Here is a 19422-nt window from a genome sequence, read left to right on the forward strand (position 1 = left end):
CATCATGCCTTGGAGTGGATTTTCATGGGTGTAATTTTGAATTGGGAATGGTGCTTCAACATTTTTGTTCTAATGTCCACATACAGGACAGATGAGATTGGGTGACTTGTTAACTTGATGTGTTATTTGACTTGTTTGTACCTTGGGAGGGAAATGTTGTTTGGATAGCTACTTATATATAGATGCTATGCTGGTTAAGTAGTTTTACAATACAAAAGGTCTGACATTAGTCATTTTGGCCACAAGAAGAAAATCATTTAAGAGTAATTTTAATATTATTTGAAAATGTTTCCAGACATACGATGGGCCAGATGTAGGACGCTTGTGGGCCTCACATGGTTTAGAACAGAGGTCGGGAACCTTTTTGGCTGAGGGAGCCACGAAAGCCAAATATATTAAAATGTATTTCCATGAGAGCCATATAATATTTTTTAAATGCGTGCATTTTTAAGTAAGACTAACATTTTTAGAATATAATAAGTCTCTTATTATTTTTAATAACATTATTCTGAAGCTAACCAATAATAAATACAATATTTCTTACCATTAATGCGACTTCTCGAACAGGTGCGCTAGAACACGGATGGAAGGATTAAAAATGCATGAGAATGTTTTATATATTGAACGTTATTTTTAATACTGTGATTACCAGCGCAATTATTTGTTACTTATCGTGTTAAGCAATGTCAGCTAAGATTTATCTGAGAGCCAGATGCAGTCATCAAAAGAGCCACATCGGGCTCTAGAGCCATAGGTTCCCTACCCCTGGTTTAGAATGATACGCGACCGCTAGAAGGACAAGCAGTAGAAAATTGATGGATGGAAGATCTGAAAGGATTCAGTGAGTTGAAATTGATTCAGTAACTTTTTAGCAAAAAAACCCCAACTAAATCAAGCAGTGTGACTGTGAAATAAAGAGTGGATATTGGACACTGCAGGTGAAGTTTCCTATATTTCTGTTCTTTATTGTAAGGGAAGTATGTATAAATGAATTATGGATACAAACAAGCAAGTAAACAACAATTAATGGCCAATGAATTGACATTTAATTAAGTGTACATTTGAACAGAAATAATACAATATTAATATAAAAAATAAAGTGCAACCTGCTACTTTTGCTGTTGTTGTTTTTTACCATACTGTAGAAATAATGCAAATAGAAAAACAAATAAATCCATCCGTCGTCATGTCTTTCATTATGATTGAGGCAAAATTCCCCAAAAAGTGCAGTTCCCCTTTAAAGAGGGGCCTTGAAAACCGCCTCGGTTATGTAAATCACAAGTTGTGACCCCAGTGTTCTACTGTGTGTTTATAGGTTGGAATGTCAATAGCAATGTGGTCCAGGTTCCTCTATACCACCAGAGCACTCTGGCGTTTTCAAGACTTTGCTTCTAAAATGTTTGTCTACTAACTTGGGGGGCCAGGATGGGTCGGATTTGGCCCCTGGGCTGCGAGTTAAATAGCCCTGGTAACGATCATACAATTTGAAGTATTTCTGTCTTCCATTGTTTTCTTCCTGAGCACAACCAACAGAGTGCGCCACATATGTTGTTCATATAGTCACTCACTGTTGTTTCTGTCGTTTGCACAGATGTTTATATTCCACAATGTGACCATCACCGTCCCGGAGAACTTCACGCAATGCACCACCCACGGCACTTTTGTCCAGCACTGGCAGGAGACGGTCTACAACATGTTCACCTTTGCGTGCCTCTTCCTCCTTCCTTTGGCCATCATGATTTTCTGCTACACAAGAATCCTTATTGAGATGGCTCGCAATACCCGTAAGTCATTCTACGCCCATCAGAGAGGAAAACACATTTCTCCTTATAGCACCCTCACCTCACCTCCCAGGGGGTGATCAAGGGTGATGGGTTAAATCAGGGGTGTCAAACTCAAATACAGAGTGGGCCGAAATTTAAAACTGAACAAAGCCGTGGGCCAAGGTTGAACGAATTAACCTTTTAATAGGGACCCAAACAAGTTTTGCAATCATCAGTCATTATATCTCGTAGTCCACCCGGACCAGAGTCTTGGGGGCGTGCCTTAAAGGCATTACCTTTAATGTCCGCTTTTCATCCATTCCAACAACGTGTCGGCCCAGACACAAGACATGTGCGGCTCCTGTACGCTCACACACGTGAATGCAACGCACAGTTGATCATCTGCAATACAGGTTACACTGAGAGTGGCCGTATAAACAACTTTAACTCTGTTAGAAATATACGCCACACCAAACAAGAATGACAAACAAATTTAGGGAGAACATCCGCACCGTAACACAACATAAACACAACAGAACAAATACCCAGAATCCTTTGCAGCACTAACTCTTCCGGGACGCTACAAAATACACCCCCGCATCGCAGCTCTAGTGTTAATTTGATATCGCCTCAAGGGCCAAGTGAAATTACACGGCGGGCCAGAGTTTGACACCCATGGGTTAAATGCAGAGAATAATTTCGCCACACCTAGTGTGTGTGTGACAATCATTGGTACTTTCACTTTAACTTGTGCATATAGCTTCTATCAAATAGCAGTTTTATGTAGGATTTGCAGCAATTATATTGCATAACATATGGCTTGATTCTATTAGTGTCAACAAGCATCACACTGGGTCACACAGCCACAGCCTCCTTATCGTAGCCACAAACAAGACTCACACACTGCAAAAACGGAAATCTAAGTAAGATTGAATATCTCAAATAAGGGTGATATTTGCTTATTTTCTGTCTGATAAGATCATTCTTCTCACTCAGCAGATTTTACGTTAGTCTTTTTACTTGTTTTAAGGGTTTTGGTCCTAAATGATCTCAGTAAGATATTACAGGTTGTTGCTAAGATTTGATGACCTATATTGAGTTAAACATGCTTGAAACTAGAATATCAACTGTTGCAAAGCTGTGCAAGCTCACAAGTATAAAACAAAGTAATAATTTCTTATTTCAAGCATGAAATAAAAAATCATGACTTTGACACAATTTTGTATCAAAACAGATGACAGCCAAATGGACTTTGCTGTTTTATTTTCAATGAAACAATAGAAAAGCTGTACTCATATAGTAGTGCAGTTGGCACAGTACAGTAAACTAATATTTAAACATTTCAAACAATTTTGAACAGAAATAGTTCATGCACATTCAGATAAATTCTTCAAAATTACAATTAAAAAAAATGTGGTCGGGGCCGGGCTGTAAATATATATGTATATATATATATATATATTCCTTGCACACTAATTGACTGAAAGAGCACACACTTGGCGCGATGATGTCATTTAATCGATGGGAAAATGCAAGAAATGTAATGCCGAGCGCATATCATTATGCCAAGATAATGGCACTAGCATTTACTTCATTTAAGAATATTTTTCAACATATTGAGCAAAAAGGTCTCTTATTTGTTTTTTCTACCAAGAAAAGTGCACTTGTTATTAGTGAAAAAATACATATTTTAAGGTATTTTGGGGTTCATTGAGGTTAGCTCATTTGACTTGTTTTGGAAAGTCTTGACAAGCCAAATTGTCTTGTTCTATTGGCAGATCATTTTGCTTAGTTCAAGTAAAATGCCCCTAATTATGATTTTTTTTTTTTCTTGTTTTCGAACACTGACTTTTTGTCCTCCATGTTGGTGAAGTTGGAGAGGAGAGTGCACCGATATTACTGCAATGCAGGCTGGCCAGCTAAATGGCTGCAGCACACTGAGAGGCATGTAAACATTGTTGGAAAAACACATCAATCCTGGTGTACAGAATACTGAACCGCATAACAACATGCACCCTAGTTGGTCTTAGTATAACATTTACAGTAGTTACCACAACCATTGAGCTATTATCTCTAATCAGTATTTACAAAACCCAAAACCAGTGAAGTTAGCACGTTGTGTAAATGGTAAATAAAAACGGAATACAATGATTTGCAAATCCTTTCCAACTTACAGTTATGGTCAAAAGTTTACATACTGTAAAGAACATCATGTCATGGCTGTCTTGAGTTTCCAATCATTTCTACAACTCTTATTTTTCTGTGATAGAGTGATTGGAGCACATACATTCATGAAGTTTGGTTCTTTTATGAATTTATTGTGGGTCTACTGAAAATGTGAGCAAATCTGCTGGGTCAAAAGTATACATACAGCAATGTTAATTGTCACGGCCAGGGCGCATTCCAATGCGCCCTCATCTTTGCGCTCTGCTTGTTGCGCTTCCAGGTGCTCAGATTGCCGGTGAATGATTGCAGCTGCCGGCTGCCGCAGGGCGGAGACGCGCTCGGCGCATCCCTGGAAGTGCGCGGCCGGGCCCCGAGGTGCGCTCCCGGAGGCACAACAAGCAGAGCGCAAAGATGGCCGTGACAATTCATATTTGGTTACATGTCCCTTGGCAAGATTTAGCCATTCCTTTACCACTTTTGGCGTGTGTTTGGGGTCATTGTATTGTTGGAACACCCAACTGCGCCCAAGACCCAACCTCCGGGCTGATGATTTTAGGTTGTCCTGGAAAATTTGGAGGTAATCCTCCTTTTTCACTGTCCCATTTACTCTCTGTAAAGCACCAGTTCCATTGGCAGCAAAACAGGCCCATAGCATAATACTACCACCACCATGCTTGACGGGAGGCATGGTGTTCCTGGGATTACAGGCCTCATCTTTTCTCCTCCAAACATATTGCTGGGTATTGTGGCCCAACAGCTACATTTTTGTTTCATCTGACATCACATGGACAAAGATAAGACCTTCTGAAGGAAAGTTCTGTGGTCAGATGAAACACAAATTGAGCTGTTTGGCCTTATTGCAGGTAAACTTGCCAAGGGACATGTAAGCAAATATTAACATTGCTGTATGTATACTTTTCACCCTCACATTTTCAGTAGAGCCATAATAAATTCATAAAAGAACCAAACTTCATGAATGTTTTTTGTAACCAACAAGTATGTGCTCCAATCACTTTATCACAAAAAAATAAAAGTTGTCAAAATGATTGGAAACGCAAGACAGCCATGACATGATGTTCTTTACAAGTGTATGTCCACTTTTGACCACGACTTTACATTCAATTGAATGGACTGCAAAGACAAGATACTTAATGTTCGAACTGAGAAACCTAATGTTTTTTTTTGCAAATAATCATTAACTTAGAATTTAATGGCAGCAACACAATGCAAAAAAATTGACACAGGGGCATTTTTACCACTGTGTTACATGGCCTTTCCTTTTAATAACACTCAGTAAAGGTTAGGGAACTGAAGAGACCAATTTTTGAAGATTTTCAGGTGGAATTATTTCCCATTCTTGCTTGATGCAAATTCTAAATTAGCTAATATTTGCAAAAAATATCAAAGTTTTCCAGTTGGAACGTTAAGTATCTTGTCTTTGCAGTCTATTCAATTGAATATAAGTTGAAAAGGATTTGAAAATCATTGTTTTCTGTTTTTATTTACCATTTACACAACGTGCCAACTTCACTGGTTTTGGCTTTTGTTGTGTCTCTCTCAGACTGGCGTTCATATAATGGGTGTATGTTAATGGTCAAATACGTTTTCATATTGCAGTCGGTCTGCATGTCAATGGGAAGACTGATGCCAAACCAAGACAGCGTTCTATGTACTCTTTCCCACAGGACAAGTTTTGGGGATGCTGTGGCAGATACAAAAAGTCAGCAAACAACATGAGAGCAAAACAAATATGTTTAGAAGTACAAATGAGCTTTCGTCTTTTGCTAGTGATTGTGTGGTTTTTTTTTAATGTCACAAACAAAACGGCTGTTAAGAAGTAGAATTACGATGCCATCTATTGTACGTAGTTGTAACGACAAGTTCAAGTCACAGACTAACTTTTTCGTTGTCCATCCATCCATCCATCTTCTTCCGCTTATCCGAGGTCGGGTCGCGGGGGCAGAAGCCTAAGCAGGGAAGCCCAGACTTCCCTCTCCCCAGCCACTTCGTCCAGCTCCTCCCGGGGGATCCCGAGGCATTCCCAGGCCAGCCGGGAGACATAGTCTTCCCAACGTGTCCTGGGTCTTCCTCGTGGCCTCCTACCGGTCGGACATGCCCTAAACACCTCCCTAGGGAGGCATTCGGGTGGCATCCTGACCAGATGCCCGAACCACCTCATCTGGCTCCTCTCGATGTGGAGGAGCAGCGGCTTTACTTTGAGCTCCTCCCGGATGGCAGAGCTTCTCACCCTATCTCTAAGGGAGAGCCCCGCCACCCGGCGGAGGAAACTCATTTCGGCCGCTTGTACCCATGATCTTGTCCTTTCGGTCATAACCCAAAGCTCATGACCATAGGTGAGGATGGGAACGTAGATCGACCGGTAAATTGAGAGCTTTGCCTTCCGGCTCAGCTCCTTCTTCACCACAACGGATCGATACAGCGTCCGCATTACTGAAGACGCCGCACCGATCCGCCTGTCGATCTCACGATCCACTCTTCCCTCACTCGTGAACAAGACTCCGAGGTACTTGAACTCCTCCACTTGGGGCAAGATCTCCTCCCCAACCCGGAGATGGCACTCCACCCTTTTCCGGGCGAGAACCATGGACTCGGACTTGGAGGTGCTGATTCTCATCCCAGTCGCTTCACACTCAGCTGCGAACCGATCCAGTGAGAGCTGAAGATCCTGGCCAGATGAAGCCATCAGGACCAAATCATCTGCAAAAAGCAGAGACCTAATCCTGCAGCCACCAAACCAGATCCCCTCAACGCCTTGACTGCGCCTAGAAATTCTGTCCATAAAAGTTATGAACAGAATGGGTGACAAAGGGCAGCCTTGGCGGAGTCCAACCCTCACTGGAAACGTGTCCGACTTACTGCCGGCAATGCGAACCAAGCTCTGACACTGATCATACAGGGAGCGGACCGCCACAATCAGACAGTCCGAAACCCCATACTCTCTGAGCACTCCCCACAGGACTTCCCGAGGGACACGGTTTGTGGACTTGGAGAAGGCACTTTTTCGTTGTGTTTTACTTTAAGCTGTATATTGAAATGGCGCCGCTGAAGTGGTAGCTGGTTGCATCAGCTCTGTGGTCTTTATGTCCTTTGTGTTCTCTGATGGTTCCCTCTTAATTTCATGTATTTTTACCCTATGTTTTGTGGACTTTTTGTATCTGCACTGCAACCACACAATTTATCTGTTGTGGAATAAATTAAGTATATCCTATCCTATCCATCCATCCAGCCATTTTCTATACCTCAATAGGGGCCCTTGTTTGCTGAAGCCTATTTCAGGTAATTTCGGGCGAGAGGCGTGGTACACTCTAGTCACTAGCCAATCCCAGGGCACATGTAGACAAACCACCACTGACACTCACATTCATACCTATTAACAATTTTGAGTCACCAATTAACATAAAATGCATATTTTTGAAATAAAAAATCCATTGTCAGTCAGACAGTCCCATTATTTTGTGTGTATGAGCAGGGGTGAACAGTACAAATGGGAATATTTCAACAACTCACAATTCAATTCAGATTGTTGGGATGACCATTCCATTCAGAATGTATATATTTGTTGGCATTTAAAGGCCTACTGAAACCCACTACTACCGACCACGCAGTCTGATAGTTTATACATCAATGATGAATTCTTAACATTGCAAGACATGCAATGTTAAGAATTTAGTAAGCTAAATTGCACTTTAGCTTACTAAAGGGCAATTTTAAATTTTGCGCGAAATATCCTGCTGAAAACGTCTCGGTATGATGACGCCTGCACGTGACATCACGGATTGTAGAGGACATTTTGGGACAGCATGGTGGCCAGCTATTAAGTCGTCTGTTTTCATCGCACAATTCCACAGTATTCTGGACATCTGTGTTGGTGAATCTTTTGCAATTTGTTCAATGAACAATGGAGACAGCAAAGAAGAAAGCTGTAGGTGGGAAGCGGTGTATTGCGGGCGGCTGCAGCAACACAAACACAGCGGGTGTTTCATTGTTTACATTCCCGAAAGATGACAGTCAAGCTTTACCATTGGCCTGTGGTGAACTGGGACAACAGAGACTCTTACCAGGAGGACTTTGAGTTGGATACGCAGACGCGGTACCGTGACTACGCAGCTGCAGCTTCCAAACATTTGATCGCTTGCCCGTACGTGCGTGCCGCTATGTGCATGTCACATACGTAACTTTGGGGAAACATATGTGCTGTATGAACTTTGGGGAGGTGAACGGTACTTTGGGCTGTGGGATTGAGTGTGTTGTGCAGGTGTTTGAGTTGTATTGGCGGGTTATATGGACGGGAGGGGGGAGGTGTTTGTTATGCGGGATTCATTTGTGGCATATTAAATATAAGCCTGGTTGTGTTGTGGCTAATAGAGTATTGTGTTTTTTTACTGTTTTAGTCATTCCCAGCTGAATATCAGGTCCCACCCGCCTCTCACAGCATCTTCCCTATCTGAATCGCTCCCACTGCCCTCTAGTCCTTCACTCTCACTTTCCTCATCCACAAATCTTTCATCCTCGCTCAAATTAATGGGGAAATCGTCGCTTTCTCGGTCCGAATCGCTCTCGCTGCTGGTGGCCGTGATTGTAAACAATGTGCAGATGTGAGGAGCTCCACAACCTGTGACGTCACGCTACTCGTCTGCTACTTCCGGTACAGGCAAGGCTTTTTTATCAGCGACCAAAAGTTGCAAACTTTATCGTCGATGTTCTCTACTAAATCCTTTCAGCAAAAATATGGCAATATCGCGAAATGATCAAGTATGACACATAGAATGGACCTGCTATCCCCGTTTAAATAAGAACATCGCATTTCGGTAGGCCTTTAAATTAGGGTGACCTTGCCTCATTGGGTCAATTTTCTTTTTTTCAGTTATTGGAGGGTTTCTTTTTAGCTGGATTTATTGGTGTGACATAATAACTTGTAATATCAGTCAGATAATTATCGATCCGATAATTATATAATATAGGAACACTTTTTCAAAACAGATTACATGTTACAGAAGCTCCTCCTTAGGCATTATGCGTGCAGCTCAGGGGTGTCCTAAAAAAATTATTTGTAAAAATCGATTTCGGAACATTTTAATCGATTCATAACCAAAATAAATCACCAATGAGATGTGAATCTATTTCTTTTTACGGCACCCTTGGTGAATAGATGGAGCCAAATACATCTTCTAAACTGGATTAAAAGTTACTTAACCAACAGGAAGCAATACGTGAAGCTCGGTGAACACATGTCTACAACGTTAAATATATTGGCGGTTCAGCTCGGTTGGTAGAGCGGCCATACCAGCAACTTGAGGGTTGCAGGTTCGCAGTGACGTGCAGTCACTAGAGGCATCATGGAAAGAAAAAAAATGTAAAAAGAAAAAAATATATATTAAATTGTTAAATGTATCCAGTGATTATACTATAAAGTTATTTTCCATTTAACTTCACCAGTTTTAGATTATTTTTATTCAAAATCGCTGAATTTTCACATTTGCCGTTCAAATACTGAGAAGAGACGGTGCGGTGAACAGCAGCCAGTCGAGGCACGTCACTCAGTGCCACAACATGGACGGACTCGGCTAACTGCTGGCCTGCTGTGCAGTGAGACCGTATTGCTATATGAACTATATTATACATTTCCATAGTTTAGTTAGCTGAGGTATATAATGTACAGTGTATTTTGTCAACAACTGTATGTGTGTAACGTATTTCTTGTGCTGAGCGATCATAAAACGGCTGCAAAAGACGCACTGGCTGAGGCTCGCCTCCTGCACCCCCGCCGTAGAATGCACGGTAATGTTGTGTCGTTCGCGAACGATTCGTTCGAACGAACGAATCTTTTGAGTGAACGTACTGAACCGAATCACTTCATGAACTGATTTGTTCCTTTCTCAGTTCAGTTGAGCTCCGCCGCGACCATGCCGGTATGAGTGGAACTGGCGCATTCTGTGACTCACTGAACCTTCGACGTCGGCGAACGACGCAGCCAGCTACTCATCATAGGGGCGGGGGGAGGGACTGAGCGAACGATTCGTTCACCGCGGATTAACGACATGAATCACTCAGTGAACGACAACGCTCTCGCTCTCTGCTCTGCTTGCCGCGAGTGATTCTCCTCCCGTCGCGGGGATATGTTTCATGCCATTGGCATCCGTTCTCCATTCATTGTCCAAGCTAACGGCTAATGTTGACTCAAGCCACATGAAAACAAACACACCCATTATCTCAACACATCAAGTTCTGAGAGTAGAGGAGACAGAAAGAAAGTCAGTGCAGGGCAAGGCTGAGCAGCAGCGACACGAGGGGGTAAAGTGTAGGGCAGGCTGTTTGAGAAGATTTAAAATAAAAATAATAACTAATGTATGTACATACAGTATACATAGGCTATTATTTATCTTGATTTTTATATTATTTAAGCTATTTATTTTCTTTTTTATTGCATATTTAAGTTGATATTTCCATTTTTATATTTTTAAATGTAAGCTACAGAAATTTTAGTTTTAATGTTGGCTTTTCTGGCACTTGGTTTAATATTTTTTTTGTTTTATTTAAGGTAGCCTATTTATTTTCTTTTTGTTTTCACATTTAAGTTAATATTTTATTTGTTATATTTTTAAACGTAGGCTACAGAACATTTAGTTTTTATGTTGGCATTTCTGGCTCTTAATTTATTTGTTTTATTTTGAAGGTATTTCTTTTCTTTTTGTTTGCATATTTAAGTTTACATTTTCTTTGCTACAGAGCATTTAGTTTTTATGTTGGCATTTGTTAAGGGTTTCTTAATTTAATATTTGTTTTTGCACTCAACAAACGAGGCCTACTTATTTAACTGTTGATTGCAAGCATTTTAGTAAGCTATAACTATTTTTTTTTTATTTCCCACTTTTATTTATTTCTTATTTTCATTTCAGTGCAATAAAACATATTTAACAACAGGACTGGCGAACCTACTGACACAGAGAAGTGAGTGTGTCGCGGAGGAGGACGTCACATTGAGGCTCTCGTTCAGTCACTGTGCGCGTCGTTCATTGGGTGCTGAGGGCTTGTGTCGTTGGCCAACTGACACACACCGAGATCTGCCGCTGGGGAAGCTGTTACTGACTGACTCGTGATTCGCCGACCTGCCCACAGAACTGCTGCTGCAGAAGTGATTCGGTGATTCGGTGAACACATTTTTTGAACGAATCAATTTAAGGAACTGATTCTAGTGATTCAGTACAGTCAAAAGAACTGCCGATCCCATCACTAATGCACGGCAACCCCTGTTGGGAGTGTTATATCAACTAAAGCCCACACTTCAACTTTCCACGTGCAAGATTGAATCTATTTAAAAAAGTTATTTCATAAGAAGTCAAAAAGTGCAAAAACAATAATGTTCGTGTTGGAGGAGTTGTGAATGACTGCAGGGCCACAACATTAGGTACACCTGCAGACTGCAGGTGTACCTACCGTATTTTCCGCACCATTAGCCGCACCTAAAAACCACAAATTTACTCAAAAGCTGACAGTGCGGCTTTTAACCCGGTGCGCTTTATATATGGATAAATATTAAGATTCATTTTCATAAAGTTTCGATCTCGCAACTTAGGTAAACAGCCGCCATCTTTTTTCCCGGTAGAACAGGAAGCGCTTCTTCTTCTACGCAAGCAACCGCCAAGGTAAGCACCCGCCCCCATAGAACAGGAAGCGCTTCTTCTTCTACTGTAAGCAACCACCCGCCCGCGTAGAAGAAGAAAAAGCGCGCGGATATCACCGTACGTTTCATTTCCTTTGTGTGTTTACATCTGTAAAGACCACAAAATGGCTCCTACTAAGCGTCAGGGATCCGGTTCATGAAAAGACGCAATCTCTCCATCCGCACACGGATTACTACCGTATTTCACAGCAACTGATATTCCTGTGAACCGCACTGTGGAACGGGAGCACGTACGGTGAATATTCGCACCACAGGGAATGAGAAGTCATCCTTCACTGTGGTTCTAGCTTGCCATGCTAATGGCCAGAAACTTCCACCCATGGTGATATTCAAAAGGAAGACCTTGCCAAAAGAGACCTTTCCAGCCGGCGTCATCATAAAAGCTAACTCGAAGGGATGGATGAAGAAAAGATGAGCGAGTGGTTAAGGTAAGTTTAAGTTTACGCGAAGAGGCCGGGTGGCTTTTTTCACGCAGCTCTGTCCATGTTGATATACGTATGTTTGTGATTGCACATTTGCGTACATTTTGGGAGTGAACAGAGTTGTTAGAACGCTGGTTTTTAATATATTATTAAAGTTTGACTGACCTATCTGACTGTTTTTTTGACATTCCTTTAGCGCAGTTAGATGCGGCTTACAACACCGGGCGGCTTATAGGTGGACAAAGTTTTGAAATATGCCGTTCATTGAAGGCGCGGCTTTTAACCCAGGGTGCCTTATGGTGTGGAAAATACGGTAATTCACAACTCCTCCAACACAAACATTATTGTTTTTGCACTTTTTGGCTTCTTATGAAATAACTTTTGTAACCTATTTTTATGGGCTTTCCTCTTTGTGATGTTAAGTTCCTGTTATGCGCTGTTATACAGTATATGCCTTGAGCTCTTATTTTGAAGGCGCTAAGAGCGGAAGTGATGTCACGTTGCGGAGGTTTTTAAAAGAATGTAAATAAAGTGGTCCTCGTGTAAACTGGAGCCTCCGTGTTTGTTATTTTGTAGTTTCATACAGTATAGGCCACATTTATAAACCCTCGGTTACACTTTTTTAAATAGATTCAATCTTGCACGTGGAAAGTTGAAGTGAGGGCTTTAGTTGATATAACACTCCCATCAGGGGGTTTCTTTAATCCAGCACAACAGCGGCACATTTATAAGTAAAGGTAAGACCATAATAACGTTTTTTTATTAAATGTGCTTTTTTGTGTGCTACAGTTTGTATGTGTAAAGTTAAAGTTAAGTTAAAGTACCAATGATTGTCACACACACACTAGGTGTGGTGAAATTTGTCCTCTGCATTTGACCCATCCCCTTGTTCACCCCCTGGGAGGTGAGGGGAGCAGTGGGCAGCAGCGGCGCCGTGCCCGGGAATAATTTTTGGTGATTTAACCCCCAATTCCAACCCTTGATGCTGAGTGCCAAGCAGGGAAGAATGCTGGTATGAGCTTTTAAACATAACCCGTTAACTGCTGCCAATCAAATGGTGAATAAGATACTCTTTAGGGTTCATATGTTTGTAAATCTGACTGTGATGAAGTCAGTGCCTCACCAGCCATCAACCTCACCGCACGTCACTGCAGGTTCGATCCCCGCTTCCGCCATCCTAGTCACTGCCGTTGTGTCCTTGGGCAAGATGCTTTACCCACCTGCTCCCAGTGCCACCCACACTGGTTTAAATGTAACTTAAATATTGGGTTTCACAATGTAAAGCGCTTTGAGTCACTTGAGAAAAAGCGCTATATAAATGTAATTCACTTCACTTCACTTCTTGTGGTGGACCCCAGGGATCAATACTAGGACTAAAATTGTTCAATCTTTATAAAAATGACTTTGGTAAAGTTATAAAAGACTTCAAATTAGTATTATTTGTGGACGATGCAACAGTGTTTTGTTCAGGAGAGAACACACTGAAGCTAATACAGATAGTAACAGAAGAAATTAATAAATTAAAGAGATGGTTTGACAGAAACAGACTACCCTTAAACCTCAGTAAAACTAAAACAATATTATTCGGTAACTGTAGAAGAGAAAGTCAAACACAAATATGAATAGACTGAATAGAAATTGAAAGAGTAAATGAAATCCTATTAAATAGCTTTGTGAATGTTTGTGTGAATCTATGAAAGGACTGGAAGACGTTTTCACAATGTCAGTATGTGAATGGACAAATGTGATCATACCAGTTCATAAAATGAATGTTATTTCAGCATGTATCAATGTGAGCAACAAAAGACTCGATTCAACAATGACTTCACTGACTGGCCAACAAACTATAACGTCTTGAACTATGAGACTCAGAAATGTGATAATAAAACAATATATAACAACTGAACAGCAGTTATCATAATCAGCTCATTTTTAAATGTTGCAATAAAAATGAGACATTATATTAATATGTATTAACAAACACAAAAGTTTAAAAAAGTTGGTACCATTGAGTACCGGTATCGATTACCAGGTACTGAGAATTGGTACTGTATGGGTTCAAATGTGAACGGTGCCCATCCCTACTGGTGAGTACTGTAATTGGTTGAAATGACGGTAAAGGTGACTACGGTGTTATTTTATGTTTAAAGGGCCCTAATTATGTCCAAAAATATTTTTAGAAAGTTATAAACTAGGGGTGTCAAACTCATTGTAGCTCAGGGGCCGCATGGAGGATCTGTGCACACGTGGGCCGGACTATTAAAACCATGGCATTACAACTACAAACCCCGTTTCCATATGAGTTGGGAAATTGTGTTAGATGTAAATATAAACGGAATACAATGATTTGCAAATCCTTTTCAACCCATATTCAATTAAATGCACTAAAAAGACAAGATATTTGATGTTCAAACTCATAAACTTTATTTTTTTTTGCAAATAATAATTAACTTAGAATTCATGGCTGCAACACGTGCCAAACTAGTTGGGAAAGGGCATGTTCACCACTGTGTTACATGGCCTTTCCTTTTAACAACACTCAATAAACGATTGAGAACTGAGGAAACCAATTGTTGAAGCTTTGAAAGTGGAATTCTTTCCCATTCTTGTTTTATGTAGAGCTTCAGTCGTTCAACAGTCCGGGGTCTCCGCTGTCGTATTTTACGCTTCATAATGCGCCACACATTTTCAATGGGAGACAGGTCTGGACTGCAGGCAGGCCAGTCTAGTACCCGCACTCTTTTACTATGAAGTTGATGTAACACGTGGCTTGGCATTGTCTTGCTGAAATAAGCAGGGAAGTCCATGGTAACGTTGCTTGGATGGCAACATATGTTGCTCCAAAACCTGTATGTACCTTTCAGCATTAATGGCGCCTTCACAGATGTGTAAGTTACCCATGTCTTGGGCACTAATACACCCCCATACCATCACAGATGCTTGCTTTTCAACTTTGTGCCTATAACAATCCGGATGGTTCTTTTCCTCTTTGGTCCGGAGGACACGACGTCCACAGTTTCCAAAAACAATTTGAAATGTGGACTCGTCAGACCACAGAACACTTTTCCACTTTGTATCAGTTCATCTTAGATGAGCTCAGGCCCAGCGAAGCTGACGGCGTTTCTGGGTGTTGTTGATAAACGGTTTTCGCCTTGCATAGGAGAGTTTTGACTTGCACTTACAGATGTAGCGATCAACTGTAGTTACTGACAGTAGGTTTCTGAAGTGTTCCTGAGCCCATGTGGTGATATCCTTTACACACTGATGTCGTTTGTTGATGCAGTACAGCCTGAGGGATCGAAGGTCACGGGCTTAGCTGCTTACGTGCAGTGATTTCTCCAGATTCTCTGAACCCTTTGATGATATTACGGACCGTAGATGGTGAAATCCCTAAATTCTTTGCAATAGCTGGTTGAGAAAAGGTTTTTCTTAAACTGTTCAACAATTTGCCCACGCATTTGTTGACAAAGTGGTGACCCTCGCCCCATCCTTGTTTGTGGGACGGCGTGGCGCAGTGGTAGAGTGGCCGTGCGCGACCCGAGGGTCCCTGGTTCAATCCCCACCTAGTACCAACCTCGTCATGTCCGTTGTGTCCTGAGCAAGACACTTCACCCTTGCTCCTGATGGGTGCTGGTTAGCGCCTTGCATGGCAGCTCCCTCCATCAGTGTGTGAATGTGTGTGTGAATGGGTAAATGTGGAAGTAGTGTCAAAGCGCTTTGAGTACCGTATTTTCCGCACCATAAGGCGCCCTGGGTTATAAGCCGCGCCTTCAATGAACGGCATATTTCAAAACTTTGTCCACCTATAAGCCGCCCCGTGTTGTAAGCCGCATCTAACTGCGCTAAAGGAATGTCATAAAAACAGTCAAATAGGTCAGTCAAACTTTAATAATATATTAAAACCAGCGTGATGTGGGCGCGCATGGAGTCGTATATCAACATCGACGAAGCTGCGTGAAAAAAGCCACCCGGCCTCTTCGCGTAAACTTAAACTTACCTTAACCACTCGCTCATCTTTTCTTCATCCATCCCTTCGAGTTAGCTTTTATGATGACGCCGGCTGGAAAGGTCTCTTTTGGCAAGGTCTTCCTTTTGAATATCACCATGGGTGGAAGTTTCTGGCCATTAGCATGGCAAGCTAGAACCACAGTGAAGGATGACTTCTCATTCCCTGTGGTGCGAATATTCACCGTACGTGCTCCCGTTGTATCCACAGTGCGGTTCACAGGAATATCAGTTGCTGTGAAATAGTAATCCGTGTGCGGATGGAGAGATTGCGTCTTTTCATGAACCGGATCCCTGACGCTTAGTAGGAGCCATTTTGTGGTCTTTACAGATGTAAACACACAAAGGAAATGAAACGTACGGTATATCCGCGCGCTTTTTCTTCTTCTACGCGGGCGTGTGGTTGCTTACAGTAGAAGAAGAAGCGCTTCCTGTTCTATGGGGGCGGGTGCTTACCTTGGCGGTTGCTTGCGTAGAAGAAGAAGCGCTTCCTGTTCTACCGGGAAAAAAGATGGCGGCTGTTTACCGTAGTTACGAGATCGAAACTTTATGAAAATGAATCTTAATATTTATCCATATATAAAGCGCACCGGGTTATAAGGCGCACTGTCAGCTTTTGAGAAAATTTGTGGTTTTTAGGTGCGCCTTATAGTGCGGAAAATACGGTACCTTGAAGGTAGAAAAGCGCTATACAAGTACAACCCATTTATTATCATTTATCATTTGTGAATGACTGAGCATTTGAATAGAACAAACACATTCTGAAAATATTACAATAAAAATATAGAAAAAAATATTGTCAGCGGTAAAGTTTAGATCCATGAAGGAAAGAAGAAAGTGAATGAATGTTTGTAACCGAATACGCATAAAAATGTGTTTTCTTTTGTATTATTTTTTTGAATGAATTAAGTAACGTTTATGACAACCTTTTTCCAAAACACAATATAGAATGTGAGATGTAACAGGATCATGCATACATTTATCATTTGTTCATTTGTCGTTTAAAAAACATTTGGTTGTGGGTTTTTTTACTCACTTTACAACGTTATTCCTCTGTCCTACAGCACCCGTTACAATTACATGTGAATGCAACATGGCAAAATTATGCAAATCAGACTATATTTATAGTTTCTGCCTTGAATTGGGTTTTTAGCATCTTTACTGTCAAATAATGTATCAAAATGACCCAATATTAAAGGTGGGAATCGTTGGGCACTTCACGATTACGATTCAGGAGCTACCATTCCATTAAAAATTAATTATTGATGCATCTTTAATTTATGTATATTGATGCAGTTTTACATTTATTTTTGTTTCACTAAATAAGCATTGATCACTTGCATCTTTAAAACAGTGTATTTGGAAAAAGAAACTGTTAAATTAATTCCCAGATGTATTAATTAATGTGGCTTGTGCAGCCCTTTGAGTCACTTGTGATTAAGGGCAATATAAATAAACTTTGATTGATTGATCGATTTGTTTTCAAAACGTTTACAAAAAGTGGGACCCCAAAAATTTACTGTGGGACCCCATTTTTATGACTTGATGGGGTCCCTGTGACCCCCTTGTGAAAAGTCCAGGCACCAACACTGATGGAGTATTGGTGCGTGCAAAACAGCAGCAGGCGGCTGTGGCCTGCGGGCCGGTCCTAATACTAATCAGTAGGGGTGTGGGAAAAAATCGATTCGAATTCGAATCGCGATTCTCACGTTGTGCGAATCAGAATCGATTCTCATTTTTAAAATATCGATTTAAAAAAATAAATAAATTATTATTAAAATTGCTGCAAAGGGTTGTGGGTATTTGTTCTGTTGTGTTTATGTTGTGTTACTGTGCGGATGTTCTCCCAAAATGTGTTTGTCATTCTTGTTTGGTGTGGCGTATATTTCTAACAATGTTAAAGTTGCTTATACGGCCACTCTCAGTGTAAACTGTATCGCTGTTGATAAAGTATGCGTTGTATATACGTGTGTGTGCGTACAGAAGCCGCTCATATCTTGTGACTGGGCGGGCACGTTGTTAGAAGGGATGAAAAGCGGACGTGATGTCAGCTCGTAGAGGACGTTAAAAGCAGTGACTGTGGAATACGAGAAATAATGACTGATGAACACCTTCGTTCGATAATGAGGGTTGCCTCAGCTCAAAGCCTGAGCCCCGACATTGATGAACTAGCATCCAAGAAAAGATAGCAGGTATCTGGCTTGGGCACATCAGATTAGATCAGTGTGTTGCAAACTGAACCGTTTAAAGTCCTGAATGGTTGGTTTATTCATTATTTTATTTTCAAATGTATTAGCCTGTGGAAAAGGTTAATGTTGATATTTACCTCAGAAGGCTGCAAATAGAAAAGAGGCATTACATTTTTATTTAAATTGTATTTGATATGCCATTGATATTTTTGAATTATTATTATTATTATTTGAAACTGGATTTTGCATGTCACTATAAAGTTATATAAGCCTTGCTTGTTCAATATTCAATGCAAAACTTGTTTGGGTCCCAACAAAAAGGTTACTTTGTTCAACCTTGGCCCGCGGCTTTGTTCAGTTTCAAATGTTGGCCCACTCTGTATTTGAGTTTGACACCCCTGTGCTAGATCCACTCGACGTCCATTGCACCAGTCGCCAGGGGGGTTTCTCATTGTCATCCCATTGGGTTGAATTTTTTCTTTCCCTGATGTGGGATCTGAGCCGAGGATGTCGTTGTGGCTTGTGCAGCCCTTTGAGACACTGGTGATTTAGGGCTACATAAATAAACATTGATTGATTGATTGACCTTCCTAAAGCAAATCAATGGTTGTGTTCTCTTGCAGTGCTGTCCAGAGATGCTCACCTTCGCCGGTCCCACAACAACATCCCCAAAGCCCGAATGAGAACTCTCAAGATGAGCATTGTCATCGTGACATCTTTCATCATCTGCTGGACCCCTTATTACCTGCTGGGCCTGTGGTATTGGTTGTTTCCCGAAAAAATGGAGGAGACGGTCTCCCATTCTCTCACTCACATGCTGTTCATCTTCGGCCTCTTTAACGCCTGTCTAGACCCCATTACCTACGGCCTGTTCACCATCCATCTCCACCAGGGCATGAAGAAGTACTGCCGAGGCTCCAACACACAGATCACTTCCGAAAACAACAATTGCGTCATGCACATGACTCGCAGGCATGTGGCCTCAGGTGGCCGCCACATAGACATGGAGGAAAGAAGCGACAACAGCAGCAGCAAAAGCGCCTCCAGGCCAATTGTGCCCGTTAGCCACATTTAAAGTCTTCTGCTGTCCTAATGACCACGATCTCAGTGTTCCGCTTGCTCTTTTATCAGAAACAAAGGTCACTCAATCATTCATTTTTGATCCACTCAAGTAA

General features: G+C 41.4%; 1 protein-coding gene across 1 annotated transcript in view; it reads left to right on the forward strand.

The window, feature by feature from the left end:
• The window catches only part of gnrhr4 (gonadotropin releasing hormone receptor 4), an 88490-nt gene extending 69168 nt beyond the window's left edge, over positions 1-19322 (forward strand). Inside the window, exons 3-4 of the mRNA XM_061925243.1 lie at positions 1592-1784; positions 18871-19322. Of these exons, the coding sequence (XP_061781227.1) occupies positions 1592-1784; positions 18871-19322 (645 nt within the window). The remainder of the gene's footprint in view (positions 1-1591; positions 1785-18870) is intronic.
• The last annotated feature ends 100 nt before the right edge of the window (positions 19323-19422 follow it).

The sequence above is a fragment of the Nerophis lumbriciformis genome, linkage group LG29 (assembly GCF_033978685.3).
Source record: "Nerophis lumbriciformis linkage group LG29, RoL_Nlum_v2.1, whole genome shotgun sequence".
In the NCBI taxonomy this organism is placed as follows: Eukaryota; Metazoa; Chordata; class Actinopteri; order Syngnathiformes; family Syngnathidae; genus Nerophis; species Nerophis lumbriciformis.